Genomic DNA, 19,273 nt, shown 5'->3' with positions numbered 1-19,273 from the left:
CCGAGTGTTGGAGATATCGGCTGTAGAATATAATGGGACTAGATGGCACTCAGCTTCTTGTGCTCAGAGCACCAAGGAATACATTTAAAAAACTCAACAGCAACGTCACTTTACAAGGTTACTCAAGATGATCCACAGACCTTGCTGTGAGCAGTTTCACGTAGGCACTATTTTCTTTTTACTGAACTACACCTGCCAACCGAATCACTGCACAGAAGGAAGTGTGTGTCTACTGTTAGCTCACCTAGCATCACTGAGCTAGCTAACATTATAGCTCAGTCGAAGACGACGCCATTAACATTCGCATCTCATGCTATCAGGAGCACGAGCCTCCATGAGTAGATGCTGTGTGATACAGTTAGCAGGTTTAGTCCAGTAAAAGAAAGTAGTTCCTTCATGAAACTGCTTACAAAGGGCTGTGGATTATCTTGAGTAACCAGGTCATGATTCCAAGCACCACAAGCCAAGTGTCATCTAGTTACATTATATTCACGAGAAGGCAGACATCTCTATGGCTGATATCTCCAACACTCAGCAACTCATTCCAAAACAATGTAGACTAATAAACAGCACTACTGGTAAGAGGAGAGGTGAACTGTCTCTTTAAATGTGAGTTAGTCTAGAGGCCATATCTTGTGTCTCTTTTGTCAAATCTATTCTTTATTATCAGAAATTCTGTCTGACATGGATCACATTGTGTTCAAATCAAATCACCACAAAAACAATTGACAAACAGTGAGCCTGGGGCCAGATTGAGTCTCAGCACACCAGCAGTGTTTGGTTTCCAGAATTTGAGGCAAAATATAACAAAACTGCCATGCTTGGTCTGCTGTGTGTGTCTTCTAATTGATGGGAACCTGCAGGTATCAGAGTAACATACACAATTCTCAGAGAGTTGGAGAAACTGGGAGGTTAAAGGGGTTCCGTCACTCATTTTCCCCCATCTGTCCAGGCTGTCAGGGCAGCAGTATGTGAGTCTGGACTCTGGAGCCTCTCAAGAAACTTGACTGACATTTTGGACGTGCCTGTCACTTCTGCCTATTTTGACTCAGACTTGTCTTGTTCTTGGCCGCAGTTAGATGCTGACTCAACTATTTCCCACTCGCCTGGAAGTTTTCAAACACGCAGTTTTTTTTTTTCCCTGGCCAATTTGACTTTCTTTTGAGCTTTGCAAAAACATTTTATATGGATTAAAGTTAAGTTTTATGGATTGCCTGGTCAAAGGCAATGCAAAGTAAACAGTATATAATAACAAAAGGAATAACAACTTAACTGAATCTAGTCTTGGAAGCAGCTTGCATATTTATAAGTTCAGTTATTCTTCCTGCCTTGGACATTTTGACATTTGTTAACATGAATACTTCAAATTTAACACTATTTTATCTTGTCAAATCAATATAACTTCAGAGCGGATGGCAGATTCACACTGTGTATTTTATTTTTACCATGCAACACATATGATCTATATCATAAAGCACGTATTATACATTGCTGATTTAAGCCAGTCCTGCCAGGCCAGTGTAGATACTGTATAGCAATGTGTATAATGTGGAGTGCACATGATACGTAGACAGTCTGGCCTTTATGTTGGACTTTTTTTTTTATCATTCTGATGAGGGTTGGAAGTCTCCTAAATGGATACAAAGCTGTTGTTTTCTCTTTGTATGAAAGCAGAAGAATCCCATGTTCCATCCTGCCATTTCTCTAAAAAGCTAAGCTGTGGCTCAGAGGGTAGAGCAGGTCACCCTTTAAAGTCAAAGTGTCCTTGAGCACGACTCTGAACCCCAAGTTGCATGGCAGCTACGCCACCACTGGTGTATGAATGTGTGTGCTGATGATGACGATGATGCTTTTATTGTCAGATCAAGTCTGAAATTTCCCTTGCATCGGCAGCTCCATTTGGAACATCAAAAGGAGAAACATTTAAGTCAGGAAACAAAGATGCATACATTTAACAATATTTAAGACCATTAAATGTGCATGTGATGTGGGATTAAGGTCCATATTTAATTTTAGGACTGACTAATGCACAAACAAGTGCTTCTGTGGGACTCTGTCCAGGACATGATCGAGGTCAGAGACAATGTTGTTGACCAGCCTAAATTATGTTGTTATTTTAGGCTGATTCATAGAGTTTCTCCAGGGGCTGACCTACAATCTTTGAGCAGATTTTCATTTTGGGGAGCAGTTTTGATTTTAAAGTGGCACGCAAACACTTGTACCATGTAAAATTAAACACTTGAAATCACAGAGAGGGGAAAAAACAAAAGAAGTGTATTACTACTCGCCCCAAAAGATCCAAGGCGGAGGAGAAAATAAATTCTTCGTTTAGTCCTTTAGTAGACAGATTCAGTGTGGTCTTTACAAGATATGGGTAAATGAGAGGTGCATTGTAAAGCACTTTGTCCGGTAAGGTAGAAAGGGACTATATAAATGTAGTACATTTTTTTATGTATTGCCCATGAGTTATAAGAAAACAATTAACAACACAAGACCCAAAGATATCTGTAATATTTTAGTCTATATCTGAATATGGAAGAGTCAGCTGCACATTCCTTTGCCTGTGATGACTGACAGGAGGGATGTAAGAGATAGTTGTGTGAACAAAGCAGTACAGGTTACATATTTTTAATAATAGAGCACATTTATGCTCAGGGCAAAAGAAAACCAGTTCCTGCAGCTGCTGCCTACGATTTGTCTAAAAAATGTAAAAGTTCAACTCATCTACATATGTGATGTCTTCTGGTGTCATCCTATGTTACCTGTTGCTCATAGTCTCACATTTACCTTTAAATTTAATACACATTCATTTTGTAATTAACTGCAAAATTAATCTTCAACCAGCGTGAAAAAGGTTGCCTGGCAATGGCAAGGGCTGTGCTCACACGGACCTGTGACTGCACTCTCCAGGGGGACAGGATTGAGCCCAGATGGTCAGGGGGCACCTCTCCACCCCCCCAAACAAAACTAAGTACAAGTGACCTAGCGCACGTCCACCTGGGATGACACAAGTGTGCCATATGGAGTGTGGTTGTTTTCTATCTTCTTGGAATAACACCTGCTTCCCCAGAGAGGCTGCACAGAATCAGATTTTAATGACTGCGCAACTCTGGTTCACGTCCAAAAAAGTGAAATAGCAGTGGGTAGATGATGAGGCTGTCTGGTTATGTCAAGTGCTGTAGGAGGACATCAAATAAGACTCCATCAGTCTCTGTTTCAGACCCGTGCATGCAGTATTCATTGCACTTTGACTAGCAGACTGTTTATTTGAGAATTCACGACTGCTGCTAAATGCTGATACCTTCTGTTATGATTCCACTAAGACTCACAGGAACTTAAAACAGTGATTGTAATTTGAAGTAAGATATTAAGGCTTATGTAACAAGGATTGAAAGAGTGAATAGCCAGGATAGCATGTTCCCATCTTTCATTTAAAAAAAAAGAAATACAGGGAGGAAAGAAGCTGTAGTAATATTCTTTCCCTCCTGTCAACTGTAGCTGGACCTGGCAGAGGGCAGAATTAATGTGTTGACGGAAAGCTCCTTATGCTTGGAGAGAAGATTACAGAGGAGCTTTATCCAGGAATTCAGTGCGTGAAGTTAATTGATTTATGTTGAAATATCATATTCAGATCCAGCTAATCCTCACAGTTCTACCTCTGTTTGGAGTCCACTTCAGGACAAGCTGTCCTCGAGGTAGGGTTAGCAGATTGAAACAATCCCCCACTCTGTAGTTATCATGTCTGTGCAGGGCTGGGTCGGATTACTCTGAAATGTAGTCAGTTACTGAATATAAAATACATGGCAGTTTTTGTAATTAGTAACTAACTCACTGAAATAAAGACAGTAAACTAATCTGAATACGTCTGGATTAGCTACTTAAAAATCAAACATTGAAAATATGGCACGCTTCAGTAAAAAAAAAAAATAGACGCAGCTGCGAACATTAATTAGTTGGTGTCAAGTATGCTTCGCTCAGTGAGAGAGAACATTGCCTCAAAGTATCTGCTGGTGCCCAACCTTCCATCTTGACTCAATGCGATACTTTTCCCCCCCCAGGTCCGTCGCAAAGTGAGGCACTTGTCTAAGAAACCACTTATGTAAGACATTCTTTTCATGAGTTAAAGGAATACTTAACCTCCAAAATGACTATTTGTGTATTAGTTACTCACTCTGTGTTACCTTGAATTTCTGAAGAAAACTTTGTTTTTCTCGCATGCCTCCACGGAGTACAGAAAATCCAAAACAGTCAAAAATTCGAGATGAATTGAAGTCATTGGGGTCCACGTTCAATACTCACACAACTCAACTTTGACTCATGAAAAATATTCACCTTTTATGGATTCTCCGTTCACCATGGAGACATGTGGGGGAAAAAGTCTTCTTCACAAATTCAACATAACACGTGATGAGTAATTGATATACAAACTGTCATTTTGTGGGTGAAGTATTTTTTAATAGAGCCTTGGCTATCACGAAATCATCATATTTTAGAGACATGATAAAAATGTTTTCAAGTCATCGACAATGTAACTAGAATCAAATTACACATTTTCTCAAACGTAATCTGGGCTTAATTTAGTTTTAACCCGTTACTACCCAGCCCTGTCTGTCACCCTTTGGTCACACATGTTTTGGCTTTTTTTCCCTCACTAACACTTTTCTCCTTTAACGATGTCATTTACAGTTGAAGTATATAGCTCTGATATAAAACTATAGCCTACTTATGAGGCCTCTTGACTTGTTTGGAGTTGTTATGCTGTCTTTCAGAGTCATGGAGCCATAACTCTGTTGCTTTTTGTGTCAAATAAGGATGTTAAACACTTTATGAGGTTCCAGCTGACTCGGGTTTTCTTAACTGTGATCTGGAGGCCGTCTCCACCCAGTGAGTTTTTGTTAAAGTTTGTAGATGGAAGGAGAGAGTAAAGCAGCTCACTCATCACTGTAGCTCTTATGGGTTATTGTTGTAATCAGTGTAATTACAAGGAATGTTAGCCTCTGCCTCAACTCTGATGTGTCTGTTACAGTTTGATTGAATGCCCCATGAATATTCTTAGAGGTTGTAACTTTTGTCCATAGATTCATGTGTTTGTGTTTGGAATAAGATTTTGGGGCAAGACTTAGAGGAGTGTTGGTACTGATGCATGAACATTAATTGAGTTTACGAGTCCTGTGGACGGAGACATCCTCGCAAGCTGGCAGCTTGTCTGACGGAAATGAAGAGCATGGGGCCTGTTAGCAAAATCATTGCAGACCACAACACAGCGGTAAAAACAGATTTAAACATCCACAGCAGAGTAATTCTTAGGCGTATTGCCGACGATTAATTCTCCTATCAGAGCTCCCCATCACAGAACTACTCACCAAGCAAAACAGATGATATGGTACTGAGCGGCGTTGTTGAATAAAACACAGAGAATATGGTCAGCGTTTGTGAATTCCATTGAACTTTAATTGAAAATTCAAAGATAGATATTAGGCATATGACAGATGGATGATTGTTGTTCCTGGAAACAAAGCATAACAATAGTGCTTTAAAAGAGAAACACAGATATAAGAAGTAAGATCTGGGGGAGGTCAGTTTTCAGAACTACTCATGCAGTCCAGGTGGATAATGTGTGGGAGCATAAACACTGTGACTATGCAGTACTAAACACCGTTTGAAAGCACTCATGCTGGTTGTTTATAGAGAAGAGCAGAGGAGTTAAGAGGTTTGACCTACACATGACTTTAGTGGAGTAAATGGAAAGCATAGAGTTGTACAATTGTTAGTGAATGGTCCGGTCTCCGAGCTGTGTTGATATGAATACATCAAGTTATTTTTCATAATGACGCCAACCTAAGAATGAATCTGGCGATTGTTTGGAGTGGGATTATTCTGTATGTCCGCTTTTATCCACTCTTCTCTTTCTGTCTCTTTCTCTCTCACACACACTGACAAGCACACACAATATGGATTAGGCTAAAAAGAGAAAGCTTTTTTGGGAACTTGGAGGCATGTTGGGCTTGAAGGGAGCGCTTGCATCAGGTGTGATCGATAGACTGATGGATACACGGAGCTGTCTGCAACAGGTCCAAGGGGCCTGACTCTGCCTGATTGATGGTGTATCTTTAGAACAGAAAAAGAACAGTATAAATAATATTTGCCAGTAGAGCAAACATCCATCATTTTGAGGGCAACAGAATTTAATTACATCACACTCTTGATCCTGTTTGTGCAACCAGTCCAGGAAGCAGTCGCACCAGGTGTCCAGAAGTCCAAAGTTTGCCAAGTTGTGAAATGTTTACCAAGTGGACACTAACACATACCTAAATTAAGATGGGTTGCAATACACAAATTACTTCTTATGTCAAGATTAGTTGTCACTAATATATACACTCAGTAATTGCCAGGTGTGACTGTTGAGTAGCAACCGGAGCCAACTGACGAAACTGACGTTAGCTTGCTACTGTCTGACCTGTTGAGAGCATAGACTGTATAATAAAGATGAATAACATGACAGCCCTCCAAAAGTGAAGCCAAAAAGACTCAATGGCCCCTGGTGGCTGGCTGTACTTGAGGTCATAAACCCCACCCCCTCCATGTTAGGGGATGGGACATGGGCCAAACTGAGACCAAAGTAGGGGAGTGTTGCCTTAAATGTAACGTAGTACAGCTGTAGCACGGTTACACGCAGGTTTTCTTTTGCTATGTAAATGCCATCATGACATCATCACGTAGGCATGTGGCCAGTACAAGCAACAACCTCCAAGGCTGAAAAATGAAGCCAAAATCTGCAGTTCATAGAATGACCACTTGGGGCTGGCTCCAAAACAGAGTCAATCCCCATAGACTCCCATGTTAAAATGCCCAACTTTACAGTAGAGATAAACACGTTTACAGCCTGATACAAAAGACAGTTTTGGTCTCTGTAACATTCAGAGACAAATTCTTTTCTAGCTCACCCATTTACATGTTATTAACACATACGTAAGGGTGGGGCTGCTTGAGTGACACTCTGTGAGTCAGATCCACCCCTTGCTCCTCCAGAGCTTTACTCTCTTGTCCAAATATGGTAACTTCTGGTTTCAGAAAATCAAGATGGCAACGGCTGAGATGCCGAACTCGCCCACAAACCAATGGGTGACTATATACAGTCTGTGACTTATATACAGTATGTGGGCCGGTACAGTGGTAAACATCCCTGAGAAATATCAATAGGATCCACTCTGTAGGGAATGTTGGCAGGAACACCAGTTTTACACAAACTAAATAAAGATAAGATCCAGGGGTGTTTTTCGAATATTGTATATTGTGGAGCTGAACTGTTCTTCATCAGTCTTCATGTCATGCATGCTGTGTGCGTCCCGGGGCTCATTTGTAACATATGTTACATTTGTAACAGCCTAGATTTGCAAACACAGCTTGATTACATAACTTGTGTATGCAATATTGTATTTAAAACTTGTATGTCTGCTTTTCGCCAATAAAACTTGCAAATATAAATGGACTATGTGGCCACAGCACAGACTGTGAAGCTCAGTGATTTGGGTTATTGCTACATTTTTGACCCTTCAGGGGTCAGTGGCAAATCACATGGGCCTTTCCAGACTGCAGCACTCTGTGGTCAGTCAGATGTCATTCAATTATATTCTAAATCAGATAAGGGTTATATAGTGTTTACATAAATTCCATCAGTCAAATTCACTATCTGTGTAGGTGTTATTTGCATACTTACCAACGAGGAAGGATGTGAATGCACCAGCTGCTATGTCCAATAAGTTTTAATATCATTGTTTTATGCATTAGCTGATCACGTCATTGGTATGAAAACAACTTAAAACAGTTGCTTGACTTAAGTATTGTTAATTAACGATGAAAACTACCTGCTTAACGCCATTTTTTACAACAGAATTACAACTGAAGCTTCCACTTTTGGTTTATTCCTCACAACTTGTTTTCTCTATCAAAAAACTTTAAGTTATCTTTGATAGCAAACACACGTAGGTTGTTTACCTAAAAATACAGTATTACGCATATTGGTAACAAAATCTCCTTCTTCATATATAGTCATTTGTTTAGAGTAAAAAATAAAATAAATAATTTGGAACATGGTCGACACATCTGACAAGACACCTGGGTAGATTTTAAATTACAATTCACAAAAACAATACAATATACAGTACCTAAAATTACAAAATGCCATGTTATAACATTTTGATAACGCCAGCTAAGTTAGCATAATAAGGTATTTCTTTCCCAGTGTACAAGTGAAACACACATATTTCTTCCCATTACATACACAAATAAAAAATGGCATGCACATATTTACTAAGTAAGAAGTTTAATATATCATTTGCTGCCTTAAAAACTCTAAGTTTTGGAATTTGTGTGATGCTACATTGACTTCCTGTTTAGATAGCTGATTGCTTTTGATTGGACGGCGCTAGCAGTCGATGTACACATTACTTAAGTCTTGACTTGTTCAGACGTTTGTTGTTTTTTAATGGTGCAGCTTAATTTAAGACATGGCAGAGGGCAATATACTTATCATAGTGAAAGCACTGAGAGACGCTGACAGCGATATGAGAATGTGTGAATCAATATTTTCCCATATGGACAGCTGGGATTGCAAGGCGTGTGTGTGTGTGTGTGTGTGTGTGTGTGTGTGTGTGTGTGTGGCAGACAGAGGCTCATGCTGTGGTGTTCATGTTGTGCTGATGGCTTTGGGGCAGACACCATCTATCTATCTATCTATCTATCTATCTATCTATCTATGTATCATCCATCTCCCAGTTTTTTCTGTCCATCTCAAAATTGTCTAAAAATATGCTGTGTGACAGTCTTGCTTGTGTACACAAAAACAGCCGAGTGTCAGCTATGAGTCTTGGGGCCAGTGACTCATATCAAACTTATTTATTTGAATTTGTTAACAGCGACCTAATGTGCACGCCAGGATTATTTATTGGCATAAACTGGATGAAATGATGTGTCACGTTTTCACTGGTCTGTTGCCGTTTTAATTTGAAGCTAAATGCTAAGACTTACACATCAGCTCTTAACAGCCACAGTAGCTTCCTCTCTTCCTCTGTCTGCTGTTCCTCCTCCCCAAACCTCCTGAGAGCCCACCCCTACTACGTCTCCAAGTAGAAATTAGCAACTGGATGCTTAATTACAATGTGTCTCACGGCAACAGTAGAGAAGTGTGTGCAAGCATTTCTTCTTTTTAGGAGTAGCACGGATCGGGTCACATGCAGTGTAAATGTAATCAGATATTTATTGTAGAACAGTTCTGTCAATGCAAGTGGTCACAATGGATACAATTACAGATATTGTTGTTGTACTGATACTGTTGTTACTGTCATCTCTGGATCCTGTCAAATTGAAAAAGGCATTATTAAGTTGTGTGTTGTAAGGGTCTGTCACATTAAGAAAACAATGTCCTGGTTGGCTGTATTTTGAGGACTGCATTGCTCTCATTGCACCATATTCAAAGTACCCTCATGCAAAGCTTCATATGATGTCTTATGGAAATGCATACAACAGTTCATATAATATCAAATTTGCGCCCCACAAAGGATTTTACCTATGAAGCGTGAAGTTACGTATGTATGTAAAGGCCCATTTCCACTGAAGAAGTTCCTGGTACTATTTGGGGGGCAGGAACTTTACAGGAACGTCCTCTCGCTCGGCCCTCTCAACCGTCGTGTCTCCGCTGAGAGGGTGTAGTAGGAGGAAGGTTCCTGTAAAGTTAACGGACTCTGTATAGGCCCGTTTCCACTGAAGAAGTTCCTGGTACTATTTGGGGGGCAGGAACTACTACAGGAACGTCCTCTCGCTCGGCCCTCTCAACCGCCGTGTCTCCACTGAGAGAGCGGAGTAGGAGGAAGGTTCCTGTAAAGTTACGGGCTCTGGATGTGACATAATCGTTGCGCGACCATTTACCGGGGCGACGTAGGGACGCCGTTAGCTGATAGCCCTTAGCGGTGTCTGTAATAACTCACTAAATGGCCCGTGAAAAAAAAAAAAATTCCAGTGGATGTCTTAGTTACAACATGATTGAGCTATCTGGAGTAGTTTCATGTCGTATCCGACAACGGGAGGCTTTTAACAGATGACGTCCTGATGTTAGCCTGCTGTTAGCTGTCCCTGTCAGCTTCAGCCACTGATGCTTTCTAGACATCGTGATTTCCCAAAACTGAATAAATACCACACATATCAACACAAAACTGCTTTGCTAGCTCAATCATGTTGTAACTAAGATATCCGCTGGAAAGAATATTTTTTTCACAGACCGTTTAGTGAGGTTTTTTTTACATGGCGGAGGAAGCTATATGAACGAGCTAACCCTTGTCTGCTGAGTTTTAAAAATGCCGGCTATTTTGTTGCTTTCTGTTGACATCACATCCCTCCTTGAGTATATCCAATCAGCACCAAGTAATCCCCAAGCCCCAGCCAGGAGTCTTTCGGGGCCGTTCTGAGTACCTACCCCAAGGCAGGGACTTGTTTAGCCCCCATAAAAGTTCCGGAACTCTGTCCTTTGAGGGTGGTTCCTGCGGTGGAGACACACACCAACGGCCCCAGCCCCGTAAAATTACCCCAAAGTTCCTGCGGTGGAAACGGGCCTTATGTGACGTAATCGTTGCGCGACCTGCTGAGTTTTAAAAATGCCGGCTATTTTGTCGCTTTCTGTTGACGTCACATCCCGCCTTGAGTATATCCAATTAGCACCAAGTAAACCCCAAGCCCCACCAAGGAGTTTTTTGGGGCTGTTCTGAATACCTACTCCGAGGCAGGGACTTGTTTAGCCCCTGTAAAAGTTCTGGAACTCTGTCCTTCGGGGGTGGTTCCTGCGGTGGAAACACTCACCAATGGCCCCAGCCCCGTAAAATTACCCCGAAGTTCCTGTGGTGGAAACGGGCCTTAAGTTAGGTGTAAGGTTGTTACAGCTGGCCCCAGTGCACTCTAGTTTCTATTTGTGCGCCTAAACGAGTTACCGTGTAATCTTATCGTCTCGTCACTTGATCAAATGTATAACAACAACGTACATATTACCCAGAAACAATCATTGCATATACGTATATGACAAAAATACCAAAGAAAATAAGGAATTATTCATTTAATTGAATCGTTTTTTACAGCTTAATTATAGTTTATGTAGAATACATATATATTTTATGACATATTTAGTTATAGATTAGTGACTGTTTTACAGACAACAAAAGTAAACCACGATAGGGATGGGTTCGCCTTTTCAAAGGCATAAAATGGCAACTTTTAGCCAATCTGCTTGGGAGTCAGCAAACAAGACTGAATAGCTTCATGCATGAGAGTTTATTCTCTATAGAGAAGGCACAACCTCAGGCTCAGAGCTCAGGGGTCGTGCCCAGAACAGTGAACACAGGGCATCGTTATACCTACACTCAGACGACAAGATGATGAGAAATCAATTGTAGCTTTCTTGGGCTTTCCTGATTTTACTATGTTCTCTTGATTACATCAGAGGAGCATACTGTACCTGTTGCTATCTAGTATTTAACATGTTAGGTAATCAGCTGTATCTGGTAGTCAATGGACTGTCTTTGAGGGCGAGATGATAGTGAATGTTAATTTCTTGATGATGTCAGGTAACAATAGATGTTTACAAAGGGGGAATGCAAAAGTCACACACTTACAGACACATGGGTAGAATGAAACAATATAAGCATATGCATGAAGAAAACAAAATTTCCACCACAAAATTTCCGCTCAGGAGACCATCACTCATCTATATCTTTACATAGCAAATAGTGGTTTGTTGCTAAATGCTTTGAATATAATATGGAACTTAAAATAATCATTAGTTGCAGCTATGGCCAGAAACAGACACATATGAATGTTCTTGTCAGTCACCATATTTCAAGCCCAACCTGTCTCCCTCTCTTGACCCACTGACGCTTCTATTTCAAACAGCCAATAAGACTAAATAGATTCTTACAGCGGTTTCACACTCTTGACCCTCTGAGGAAACCCTGTCTGCACATGCTGCAGATTTAAAAGCATTAAAATGCTTTTATGGGTCGATAAGAATTGGAGCTTTATGCGATTTTGCTCTGAATTATATTAAGCACTATTTAAAAAATGAAACCGGAGATGTGTGTGAGAATCATCTCTGCTCGCGTGCATCAGCTTCACTATGCAAACGTTTCTGCTGCGCTGGTTCGTTGAGCACAAGATGGCCACGGTACAGAGCCATCTAAAGGATTACCACACATCCACACTGAGCATTTATTATGACATGAAGATGGGAAAAAGAGAACTGAGAGACGGTCATGGCTACACAGTAAATCCTCCTGCTCTGTCATTAAATGTTAATAACTATAAAAACCAGAGTAAACAGAGAGTGAGAGGTTTGCCTCCGTAACGTGTTCATGTCGGCATCCTTTTATTTAAGGTTTAAAGGGACAGTTCACCCCCAAATCAAAATTGCATATTTTTCCTCTTAGCTTGAGTGCTATTTATTAGTCGAGATTGTTTTGGTGTGAGTTGCAGAGTGTTGGAGATATTAGCCATAGAGATGTCTGCCTTCTCTCACATATAATGGAACCAAATGGCACTCGGACCTTGTTGTGAGCATTTTCCTCTAGGAACTATTTTCCTACTAACATATCACCGCATAGAAGGAAAAGTGCTTCTTTTTTTTTTTAAGCCCACACATTGACAAAAGTACGTTAGACAAAATAGATGAGAAGAGTGGGACATGTAAGTATATGAAACCAACTGATTTCACATCCCATGTTGAGTTTAATTCGCCGACAGAAATGTCCAAATTAACCCAACAAAATGAGACATGTACATGAACAGAAAGGCACATCTAGCAAAAAAAGTATAGCAAAATTATAATTATCATTAATGTGAATTAACAAGTTTCAATACTCAATACATGTCCATGTCAACATCAGCTATTTATAATATAGTCCCATCTCAATATTAACAGCTATTTACCATCTCAGTAATTGTGAAAATGATGTTTTCTTGGGACGTTTCCTCACACTTTCATTCTTATACTCATATAAACAACATGTTCCTTAAATATATTACAAGCTATCTATATTTGATATCAAAACACAATAAAGATAGTGGCAAGAATCTGTAGCCCTTTTTAAACAGGAATTGTGCAAATTTGCAGGAAAGCCCAATCAGTCTTCTTTCAGCATTGGCAGTATAAAAACAAAATCGGGGAGTGCAGCAAAATGCTGCCTACCTACTTTTGTTTATACAGATTGCGCCTTTTTCGGGGCAATGGGGGGCGTGAGCAAGTAACAAAACGTGTAGCTCAGCGTCTGACGTAAACAGTGACGTGGGAGGGAAGCTGTGGCTGGTCAGTCCTTTGGCAGTTCTCTCAGAAGTCAGCCCGTCCTTCACCATCCCCGTCATCTGACAGTTAATGGCCTCTTCGTTTGCGAGGGCAGGAGGGTGCACAATTCCTTGTCTCCCCAGTTGCTCATCTTTACAGTGTCTGTCAGGTTTGCATTTCCCTCTTGCTACTAGCTGCTCGCTAATTCCTGCTATCAGCTGTTTCCTGTTTATCCACTGCCAGTGGGTCGCGCATGCGGCGTCATCAACAGCTCCTCCCACAGGTCTTCAATAGCCCCTGCCGTTGCGGAAGGCCACCTCGGTCTTTTTAAACTAAAAGGGTTCCACCAATATGACTACCCTACGAGGCGGAAAATTGGGCACCTCGGATCAACTCGCCAATCTGGCTCTGTGTGTCTAAACGCTCGCAGCTTGCCAGCAAAAGGGCCCAACATTCGCGGAAAATCTGGCAGTGTAAAAGGGGCTTGTGATTCCCTCAGGCGATATAGGTCTTGATCTTCTGTAACATGGTTCCACAGCAGATTAGACACTTGATAAACGACTCTGAATAGTGACCAGATGACCACATGGAATAAAGACAATACAGATATCTCTGTCCATGCATATTTTGCACTGTTTCTCCCTCTGCAGCTGCCGTACTTTATCCAGTGGGTCCTCATATTGCATCAGCATCACGGTCTGGTGCCTTGTTAAGACAATCCTCCATAATTGCTTCCATGGTGGAGCAGCCTGAGCCTGTCCTACTGATTTTCCACAAGAGGGTCCTTTTCCCCCCACACTGGGCTCTAGTTGAGAGACAGTTTTTAGGAGGCCACAAAAATATCTGCTAACTGGTCTTTATTCAGCGTGGGAACCAACCACGAACACAACTTCGCAACAGAAAGATATCAAGAATTAAAAAGTGAACATTGCATGAAAATCCCTGAATATTCTGTGTCATCATCAATACCTTCTTCTTTTCCACCACACTGGGCTCAAGAACCTTTTCTATGGCCTTCTGAGCCATGGAAGACCACAGCACCGCATTTCCGTATCCTGAAAATCCATTCTGATGACGAAGGAAACGTGCATCTATCGCTAGCTCACCAAGCATCACTGTCATGTTACAGCTCAGCCAAGGAGGATGCCATTAATGTGACTCTCGTCTATGAGTAGATGCACGCTGCTTTCTGTAAAAATAATATTTTTTGGGCACTTTGAGCACCACAAGCACAGTGTGTTCTCGTTCCATTATATTTGAGAGAAGGCAGACATCTCTACAGCCGATATCTCCAACACTCTGCAACTCACGGCAAAACAATCTAGACTGATAAACAGAAGTACACATCATTATTTTGGGGTGAACTGCTCCTTTAAGGTTGGTTAAGTGCAGTTAAGATTAGATCTCCTCGTGTGCTCCACAGCGTGACGGATGAAAAAGAAGAGGGAATATTTACTAACACATGAACACTGACCTTCCATGTTGTATTGCATGACGGTGCTGTTTCACACACATGTAAAGGATCCCTGTGGTTGCACAGAACAGTGTTTGTGCGTTCAAGCCTCCTCCTGAGCTCCCGCCCACGCTTCTGTGGGGAGACTGTGTAAATACACACCATTCTCCCTCTCACCATCACCATAATCCATAATGCAGTCTCGTCTCCCACGGTAACAGCCACACCACATTTACTTTATCTATTATTGAGCAGATTAAAAATAGTTTCTTTTTTTAAAAATCAAGTGATATGACTATAAATGTCTGCGTGCGACTGTTGCTTCACCTCCTGAGCATTTCCTCGCCCCCCCCCCACCACCAACCACGAACACAGCTCTGCAATGAAAAGATATCAGGAACTAGAAAGTGAAAATTGCCTGAAAAGCCTTGAATATTCTGTTTCATCATTAGTGCCTTCTTTTGTGTAACACTTGCAGTACATTATGGCCTGTAGCCAACGAAGAATGAATCCTACCTAGCGTCTTTCACCCTACCCTCCCACACGTTTCTCTTTCTTTCTCTAACGTGTTACATGTGTGCTTCTGTTTTAGGGGAGCTTTCTCAGAGGTGGTTCTAGCAGAGGAGAAAAGGACCCAGAGGCTGGTGGCCATCAAGTGCATCCCCAAGAAAGCATTGGAAGGCAAAGAGAACAACATCGAAAATGAGATCGCAGTACTACACAGGTGAGGTCACCGAAGTTCCTCGAGACGATGCGGCAGCTGATGCTGCTGCGTGTCCAGCGGGGGGAATTAGTCAACGCAGCCTCATCTTCCAGCGATGCATGTGCAGATGCAGAATGTATGCAAGGGGTCAATTGAATGGGTGACTAAATGCATGGTGTCAGTAGAAACAGTAGGATTGTGCACCGGAAATGTCAGGAGTAAAGAAGATAGACCTATTTTTAGTGTCCCTGTTGCCAGGGCAACAGCACACAGAGGCGGAGATGGTGTGGAGTTCCCCGCAGCAGTGTATTGAAGAAAGAGAAAGAGACATAGAGGGTGGAGAAGTGGAGATGGGGGTAGGGTATGATAGAAGGAGAGCGATACGGCAGAACGGGAGGAGCCGAGTTTGGCTAAATACCTAAAGTTAAATAAATAAAAGAGTCGTGAGACATGGAGAAAGTGGATCTGAAAAAACACACAGAGGGAGTCTCTGTTTCCACTAAAAGCCACATCTCAGCTGTTGATGTGTTCAGCGATGGTGTGTGTTCATATGCTCTCAACTTAACTTGAGAGCCAAGAGAGATGCTTGACTGTCTGTTCGCTGGTTCACAATAACAAACCATCCAATTCTATTTGTGCGTGTGTGTGTGTGTGTGTGTGTGTGTGTGTGTGTGTGTAGTATCTGTTACAGTTATTCTGTCAAGCCCTATAATCTCCAAAGCTGTTCTCTGTTACTGGTTCCAGCTGCAGACACTGGTCATTGCTTTTACAGGTTGTATTTAATGAGAAGAGGGCAAACACTGCAGGTTTGATCCTAATTAACCGTAGGGCCTTCCATATCGAAGAGAGAGCAGGCCACTCTAAATGTGAATTACGCAGCAAGAATGCCATCTGGTGACCAAATGACAGTAAGCATGAGAGGAATTTGGCTCAATTGAAAATGCAACGTATTCTATGTGATGATTTCTGTCCATTTATCTTCCTCAGAATCAAGCACCCCAACATTGTTACACTGGAGGACATCTTTGAAAGTACATCCCACCTATATCTCGTCATGCAGCTGTGAGTTTTCCTTCCTCTCTGTCTTACACAATTATATGACAGTGGGAGTGCATTTAGCCATGCGCGCAGATCAATCAATCAATCAATCAATCAATCAATCAATTTTATTTATAAAGCCCAATATCACAAATCACAATTTGCCTCACAGGGCTTTACAGCATACGACATCCCTCTGTCCTTATGACCCTCGCAGCGGATAAGGAAAAACTCCCCAAAAAAAACCCTTTAACGGGGAAAAAAAACGGGAGAAACCTCTTGGAAGAGCAACTGAGAAGGGATCCCTCTTCCAGGACGGACAGACGTGCAATAGATGTCGTACAGAACAGATCAGCATAATAAATTAACAATAATCCGCATGACACAATGAGACACAGAGAGAGACAGAGAGAGAGAGAGAGAGAGAGAGAGAGAGATGCAGGTAATGACGGTAGCTTACAACAACATTATTGAAAGTAATAATATTATAGTTATAGTTCTGGCTACTGTGGTACAATATGTTGAAAGTGTGTATTAATATCTGGTACTATACATATGCGACAATAGTCATATGTGTATAATAACAGTAGATGGCACTGGGGACGGGGGGGACATGTCCCCCCCAGATTTATAGTGACCCTGATCCATCCCCCCCACTGCCCCCCCCCCCCCCCCCCCCCCCCCCCCCACACATAGGTAAAAAAGAGGATCAATGTTCCATTAGTTAGGCTAACTTACATTGCAGCACAAAGTTGAAATGGCATCGGCAGTAGCCTTGCCAGTGATCAGTCCACATTATACCGATTCAAGAAGGGGAAAGGCTGGAGCAGATCCTTGCTGAGTTGGGAAAGCAAGGTGTTCAATTTTCCATATAATTCTAGTAGGGGTGTAATGGTACACAAAAATCTCGGTTCGGTACGTACCTCGGTACACAAGTCACAGTTTGCTTTTTTTTGGTACAGTAATGAAAAAAATAGACACTTACTTACTTATTGGTAACCTTATTAAAACATACCACCACAGCAGTTAACTCTTTTTACACAATTGTTGAATGAAACAAATATATATATAATCCTGCTTTTTTCACATTGTTTGAATGAAAATAGAAATATAAAAGTGAAAAATAAAATCTTGCTGTTTTTTTAACACATTTTTTGAATGAAAAATGTAAATATAAATTTCTGCTTAAACAATTTTACTCAATTAAAATAAAAAGTATAGTGCAGCTGGTCAGCTTTAAAGCCCGCTCAGATTCAGTTTTACTAGGAACTTACTTAGCTTTCCCACTTTGTTAAAGTGCAGTAAACAAAACATGCTTAAATCTAAAGTGTGTAAACAATTTTATTCAACTCCAATGGCGCTGATTATTTCTTTAGCGCGATGGTCAGAGAAATGCTCTTTCTTTTTAAACGACGACAATATCGTAGTTTGCACCAGATTGCTTTTTCTAGTCGTGCCGGTTAACGTTCAAACTCGGGTGGTGTCGCTTTAGATGCGTTAGCATGTTAGACGTGTTTCCAAGTACATATCCGACCGCTGTTCTGCAGTGCCGGCACACTGCTTTTGTCTTGTCCATTTGTTTATTTCCATCTTTGTATTTTACCCTGAAACCAAAATGTTCCCAAACAGAGGACTTAAGGTTGGCGGGTGGGTCTTCAGGTTCGTCAGACTCACTTGCCATGTTGTCAAAATGCAAGAATGCGCTGCACAAAGTGAAAGCGGAGATTTACGGTCGGGCTCGGTCTGTCACTCAATTATGTCCGTCGGGGAACTAGATATTTTAAATGGTTCGGCTCGCAAAAACGGAATTAAAATAAAACAAAATAAAATAATATCCTGCGCCCAATAATTCGGTACAGGGTCGTGTCGAACCAAAAGTCGCGTAACGAACGGTTCGACACAAATACATGTACCGTTACGGCCCTAAATTCTAGGTTAATAACACTGCACAGTTGATCCATTGGTGTTTGTGCTACGACTAATGGTGCGTTCAGTTGTACTCGTAAGTCGGAGTTTTGAAGTCGGAAAAGCATTGAAATCTAGCATCTACAAGCATAAACGTTGGGTTTTTCGTTTCATTTCATTAACTGTCCATTTTTTTTCAAATTCCATGTTCCATGTCCCAGTTTTTAAACTGGGAAGCGCTCAGTTTGGAGGTTACGTTGTTCAGAGCTCCAAGTTCCGACTTCCAATGTAAATGTAACGCACCATAAGGCACGGCTGTCCTAAGAGGAGCTGGTAGCTAAGAAAAATAATCACAGCGTTTTTGTTTTTTTTCAAGAACCAAAAGATGTAAATATCCTGTGCCTGTTTGACTTTCCCAGATGTGGCAAATATTTGTTTTGTAATGTTGAGTAGCTAGTCTGACAATAATAAGAAGGCATTTGGACTTACCTGAAGTAGGCTAAATGTAAAATAACAGCATTCTAGGCTGTAGGTGAAATACCTTTAAGGTTGTTATTATTATGTATAATGTTATTTTAGTAAGCAGCAACAGTTTGATCATGTATGGCTAGTGTTGATCAAGTAGGCCTTTGTTTACCAATGTTCATTCAGTCAGAAAACTCACGATTCTAATGTTTATTGTAGCTTCAGTATGTATATATATAGATATATATAGATATGTATTTACACAAAATAACTAATTGAGTTGGAATCATTCGCTGACAGCTTGGTCCCCCCCAGTTCAAAAATCCCATCTGCGCCCCTGCATTTAGCATGCATTTACTTTAATTAATTTGTTGTTTTACTGAAAATAGATTGG

At 41.2% G+C, this 19,273-nt stretch overlaps 1 protein-coding gene across 1 annotated transcript in view; it reads left to right on the top strand.

The window, feature by feature from the left end:
- camk1a (calcium/calmodulin-dependent protein kinase Ia) overlaps positions 1-19,273 on the top strand; it is a 29,272-nt gene that overhangs the window by 3,870 nt on the left and 6,129 nt on the right. Inside the window, exons 3-4 of the mRNA XM_033627625.2 lie at positions 15,361-15,492; positions 16,459-16,533. Of these exons, the coding sequence (XP_033483516.1) occupies positions 15,361-15,492; positions 16,459-16,533 (207 nt within the window). The remainder of the gene's footprint in view (positions 1-15,360; positions 15,493-16,458; positions 16,534-19,273) is intronic.

The sequence above is a fragment of the Epinephelus lanceolatus genome, chromosome 1 (assembly GCF_041903045.1).
Source record: "Epinephelus lanceolatus isolate andai-2023 chromosome 1, ASM4190304v1, whole genome shotgun sequence".
Lineage (NCBI taxonomy): Eukaryota > Metazoa > Chordata > Actinopteri > Perciformes > Serranidae > Epinephelus > Epinephelus lanceolatus.
Note: the sequence above shows the minus strand (reverse complement) of the source record. Positions and strands in the feature narration are given on the sequence as shown.